Raw genomic sequence first — 6,000 nt, forward strand, 5'->3', positions numbered from 1 at the left:
CTTTTTAATGTTTTTTACCTACGTGACTTTACCGAAAAAACCTAAGAATATGAATCATTGCAGTCACGAAAGCTTCAAATCTAGCCAAATTAACCTAAGGAGAGGTCAAGGCCAAAGGTGTTGTGCTGTATGTGATGACACCAACAGCCCATAAATGAGCCAGAATAAAAATAAAATTATACTAATAAGCACATTCATTCGACCAGCACCATATTTCAGAGACAATGTCATGAGAGCAAGGGCTGTGATGATGCTTGAGCGTGGAGGTGACTGGAAAAGCTCTGCCGGAAATTTTACGGTTCTGGTCGGCGGAATCACGAGCAACGATTTGCTGGCTGATTGCTATAACAAAATTAACATAGCCGCTACATATATTTCATACACAGGCACACGTTGACAATGTAATAAGACATTTCAGGAAAGTGTGCCACTGTGTTTGTGCAGGGTTGTCAGTCATCTTACCTTCAGACTGAATAAGAATCGCATCTACTTTGTGTGGAATCCTTGGCGGCAGTTTCAAAGACACTCTAATCTGATAAAGTCTGTAAAAGACAGGAACAAAATCAAGTAACAATAAACACAACAATTATTGTGAAAGATGAAATCCAAAATGTATAGAATTCAAAATGAATTATATAATCATTCTATTGTCTTACAACACTGAAAACGCATGTATGTTATAGTGAATTAATTATTTTAATTACATTCCGTTTCTAAAACATTTTTCCAAGATGTACATATTCATTCAATCTGTCCATGCCTCATTATAGAACCTCAGCTATAGGAAGGCTATTCACGATCAATGTTAAGAATACAACCAACTTAATCAAACAACTTTAAGCTCTACTGAATGTAACTGACTTAATAGGACAAAAGCAACAACTCAATGGAACCCTATCGTGGTGACTGCAAAAGTGTAATTTATACTCTCTGGAATGGTGTTCACTTTTGTGGTCAAGAGATTGAAAGAGCTGTGGGTAAACTGAGGCAGAATTATTTCCTTAAAACCTTTGGAATGGTTGGAGGCACAGTGCCAACATCTGTCTGTAGCAAAGTGAACCATTTTTCATTTTGAATAGAAAAAATGTTGACCAATATTTAAGAGTCTCATGGGCATATAATGCACTGTATTCAATCTTCTTACAAATAGAGTGGCTGTTTTTTATATTTTTACATCTCTTGTTGATGAAATATTTCATGTTTACTGACTTTCTTAAATATAATAAAAGTCCTTCTGTAACTAACATTTCCTGAGTTTCAATTTAAGTATCGTATTTTAGAAAATACATTCTCATAGGATTTGTCTTTCGATTGACCCTTTACACAAAGTACCAACATTACAATAGATAGTCCAACAGCATAATGGAGCACATGAAATATCTAAAAAACAAACCATTTACAAAGCCAGTTTACAAAAAAATACATTTTATTCCTACACCTCCCTATTCATTTTTCTAGGAAATATGCCGAGAGTTATAACAGAGATGTTGAGGACCCTGTGAAGGTATCTGAAGGTCTGGCATGCCATTTTGTGCTGGCATCATATCCAAAATCCCATGTGTTTTGATTCACTGCATCATGCAAACAATTTTTTTTTCAAATTAAAGTCAACAGCTGTTTATTTGTTTAAAAAAATAACTTTAATCAATTGAGCAGGACATAGACATTTTTTTGAAATTTGCAGTCCAGCAATACATTTCAATCAAGCAGTAAGTTATCACTTATAGGGAAGTGGAGACAGTACAGTACAACCATTTGCATCTGTGGGGGAATTGGTAAATCACAAGGTCTGACTGAAGAGCAGTCTGGAGTCTCCTGCCAATGTTTTATTTTGTTATACAGTAAAACCTTGGATTGTGAGTAACTTGGTCTGCGAGTGTTTTGCAAAACGAGCAAAAATTGTAACAAAAATATTAATTTGATAAATGAGCAAGGTCTTGCAATACGAGTAGTACGTATACGCTTTGTCTGCCGAGCGTCACGTGATCACAACTGATATACGAGTGCTTTGGATTACAAACACGCTTCCGGAACGAATTATGCTCGCAATCCAAGGTTTTACTGTAGTTTTATTCCGTGTGCATTATATCTTGGTAACAACTCACCCTCGCTGGAACAGGTCCACATTGTAGAACTTGTGCAGCTCCACACAGAACTCGACACATGCTTGCACTTCAGACATGCTGTCCTGGCATACCTGTCCCGTGCTCAAAACCAAGTCTTCAGCATCTGGAGATGAACAAAATCCAAATATAAACTAAACAGTTAAATAAACCATGCAGTGCACATACGTTGTTGTTGTTGTCTATACATACAAGTTGCAATGTGTACACATATATCAGAAATGCATGTGATATTTCTATAGGTGCCAGATGTGACCAACCTGCTTTCGACTAGTGAAAAAACCCAGCGAATTTCTCTTGGATATTTGTGATATTCTGGTTTTTGATAAATCCTACACAGCCAGGAGATAATCATTAAGGACATTTCCACTATTTTAGTAACTGTCTTATGAAAATAATGCATATAAAAGGTATCACAATGTGACCACCTTGAGGCCAAACAAAATACACTTTGAAACTGCATACTTTTATATTTGAATGTCATGACCTCAATGTAATTCTTAACGCCCTAAAATGTAATAAGTCAATTTAAAAATTTAAGTTGTATCTAAATCATGCTTACAATACAAATTATTTTACAATTTGTACAATTAAATATGCCAGACCAAAAATACGAATCTTAATAAAAAATATATATCAACTTCAAATTAAATATGGTGTAAATGTTAACTCCAAAAGAATTCAAGTCGGACTGGACAAACCACACGGTAGACCGGTTTGAAATCATGTTCATTTTGTCGTCATGATGGGCAAGATATATAGCATTCTTACAATGAAAGCATAATGCAAATATAATAACGAATCAACACTAACAAAGATGACTATTGACCGAAAGTTAATTGACCAAATCAGTATCTATCCATTGTACAGTTTCAAGTTTAATGGCAGTATTTGTAATAAAGCAATTAAAGCACGAAGTCTGCAGACTATGCAATATTAAAACAGTAAGTTCCATGTTTTTTTTAATAACGGCAATTAAATCAAGAATAACTAGAGACTGTACAATCGTAACCGATGAATAGGTGTGGCCTAAGCTTGCTGTGTCATAAATAATGAGGTTAGTGTACCGACATGCAATATATAAAGTGCCCAAAACATTAGCTTGCAATACACAGGAAAGGTGTCCAAATGTCGTGACTCCTGTGGATGCCTTCCACAGGAATCAGTATGCCTCGATGGGAGGGTTCCAGTTTCAACTTGAATGGGATTATGAACAGGGTTTCTGCCATGAAAATAACCATCCAACAATCAGTGTCGTTGAAATGAGATGCAAGTGCCTGGTACCACAAAGTACTGTACTCATTCATTTTAATCCGATTCCGGGTTTTACGACCAGCCAGGAACATCACCATTGTCAAGTACTGGCTCTGCCTTAGGTCGGCTCAGCCTAAATCATATATATATACAGCTACTGCAATTTAACGTCCCTTCAGTCCAAACAGGTGTCAAGAGTCAGATGCTGTTGGCGAGCACCTATTCAGCTATGGCAAAAAAGTGCAGTAGGGCAACACTATATAGGGCAGTCTCAAACCACACGTAGGGCAGGCAGTGTGCTGCTGCCCGCACCGTAACCCCACAGCCCATACGGTGGTCTTCTTCAATAAAAGGCCCCGTCAGGATTAGCTTCCGAGATGCGGCCCATTCCGGCTGATTTAGTCAGAGGCTACCATAGTTCCGTGAAACCGTGAAAGAGAAGAGTGCTGTTTGCAACACCTACTACGGCTGTCACCGACCGTGGTAGGGCCGGCGTCACCTATAAAACACATGGCCACGCTACCAGGTATATAATACTAACTTTAGACAAGAGTCGCCCTTGGAGAGCAAAGCGCCTGCACAGTCTTAATTTAGGAGCTTTCGTGACTGCAGGAATTATTCTTTGGTTCTTTTCGGTTAAGTCACGTCTAAAAGTAAAATAAAATAATAAATAACATATTACGACGTTTCGATTGCAACACAAGCAATCATCATCAGGCATAAAAGAAATAGCAACAAAAATCTAACTAGAAAACTATAGACAGACATACAAGCAGACAGACATCACAACGGCACACAGAGAGAGGACACAAATCGGCACAACGAGAGGGGTCGTTTCTGTGACGGTCCTTAAATATAGAGAGGGGGGGCGGGGACGGAGAGAGGGAGGGGGCAGAGAGAATTAGCATGTCAATGAGTGTACGGCAGCGTACTGCTGCTGCTGCAAGTAAGATGACGACGTGGCACGGGCACGCAAGCTTGAAAATTAGGAGACAGGCACACGAAAATTAAATAACCTAGCAAAATATCGAAATGTGATGTAATACAACACAGAGTCGGTTAACGCACAATTAACGCATAGCCTGGTTGATTACGTGTTTCAAAATTTGCTAAGTTAGAATTTTAAGTGTGAAAATTCCAAAGAGATGACACAGGCAGAGAGAACAAAAATTGGCTATTTGCTAAGTTAGAATTTTAAGTGTGAAAATTCCAAAGAGATGACACAGGCAGAGAGAACAAAAATTGGCTATTTGTTCTCTCTGCCTGTGCCATCTCTTTGGAATTTCCACACTTAAAATTCTAACTTAGCAAATTTTGAAACACGTAATCAACCAGGCTATGCGTTAATTGTGTGTTAACCGACTCTCTGTGTTGTATTACATCACATTTCGATATTTTGCTAGGTTATTTAATTTTCGTGTGCCTGTCTCCTAATTTTCAAGCTTGCGTGCCCGTGCCACGTCGTCATCTTACTTGCAGCAGCAGCAGTACGCTGCCGTACACTCATTGACATGCTAATTCTCTCTGCCCCCTCCCTCTCTCCGTCCCCGCCCCCCCTCTCTATATTTAAGGACCGTCACAGAAACGACCCCTCTCGTTGTGCCGATTTGTGTCCTCTCTCTGTGTGCCGTTGTGATGTCTGTCTGCTTGTATGTCTGTCTATAGTTTTCTAGTTAGATTTTTGTTGCTATTTCTTTTATGCCTGATGATGATTGCTTGTGTTGCAATCGAAACGTCGTAATATGTTATTTATTATTTTATTTTACTTTTAGACGTGACTTAACCGAAAAGAACCAAAGAATAACGCCTGCATAGTATTAGGGGCAGTTGCGATATAAACCCCGTCAAGAAAGGTTCGATTCCCGACCATGGCGACCACCAATTCAACGCTTACTTAAAACTTACTCATGTTACTCAAACATATATAACTACGCACACACACGTCAAGTGACGTACACGACACGGACATAGTAATAAAATAGAATTTATACGCGGAATAACAACGCGTAGACGAATAAAACTCACGCAGCTCAACGGCATCATTCAAACTGCAAGGAAGAGTGGGCTTGGGCAGGAATGGGTCGCCGTTGGTCGAGGCTACAGCAGCAGCAGCCCAAAGGAACAGGAACGTGGGTTCAATGGCAGGGAGTGGTGGGGGTACTACATCGAGGAGATGGAGCGGTAAAATAATCTCGGGTGCCAAGTGGACTATCACAATGTCATAACATCGTGAGATGGCAAGGGCTCGTAGGCGGCCTTCATCCAGCAGTGGATTGACCACGGCTACTGCTGCTGATGATGATAATGATTAAGAATGTAGACGGAGGTTACCACAGCTGCCTTCAACAGCTGTCGCCGCCTCGACTAGTTCACAAGGCCGCGGAACACATCGCCCCTCAACTCACTCACGGCTCCGCGCGGATCAACATCCCACGCCCCGGGCTGTCTCTCACCTCCCCCACCGTCGTTGTCGTCTTTCTGCCTTGCTGCGGCTTGGCGGGCGGGGAATTCTTCTTTCTCTGCCGCTGTCAGCCGCAGTCCACGCCGCGTCTCCGTCGTTGTCTCCGGGACCCGAGTGGAGCAGCGGCAGCGGCGATTCGCCCCCTCGTAGGCCCGTGGCAAC

General features: G+C 40.6%; 1 protein-coding gene across 3 annotated transcripts in view; it reads right to left on the minus strand.

Moving 5' to 3' along the window:
- FAM135A (family with sequence similarity 135 member A) overlaps positions 1 to 6,000 on the minus strand; it is a 68,643-nt gene extending 62,643 nt beyond the window's left edge. For 2 of the 3 annotated variants that reach the window (XM_078600499.1, XM_078600502.1), the window contains exons 1-3: positions 5,831 to 6,000; positions 2,106 to 2,229; positions 463 to 542 (exon numbers count right to left, since the gene is read on the minus strand). In XM_078600499.1, coding sequence (XP_078456625.1) covers positions 463 to 542; positions 2,106 to 2,182 — 157 coding nt within the window. In that variant the 5' untranslated portion in view covers positions 2,183 to 2,229; positions 5,831 to 6,000. Of the gene's footprint in view, positions 1 to 462; positions 543 to 2,105; positions 2,230 to 2,383; positions 2,456 to 5,830 lie in introns of all 3 variants that reach the window. The other variant, XM_078600500.1, reaches the window with a different exon arrangement.

The sequence above is a fragment of the Lampetra planeri genome, chromosome 14 (genome assembly GCF_965212315.1).
Source record: "Lampetra planeri chromosome 14, kcLamPlan1.2.h2, whole genome shotgun sequence".
NCBI lineage: Eukaryota > Metazoa > Chordata > Hyperoartia > Petromyzontiformes > Petromyzontidae > Lampetra > Lampetra planeri.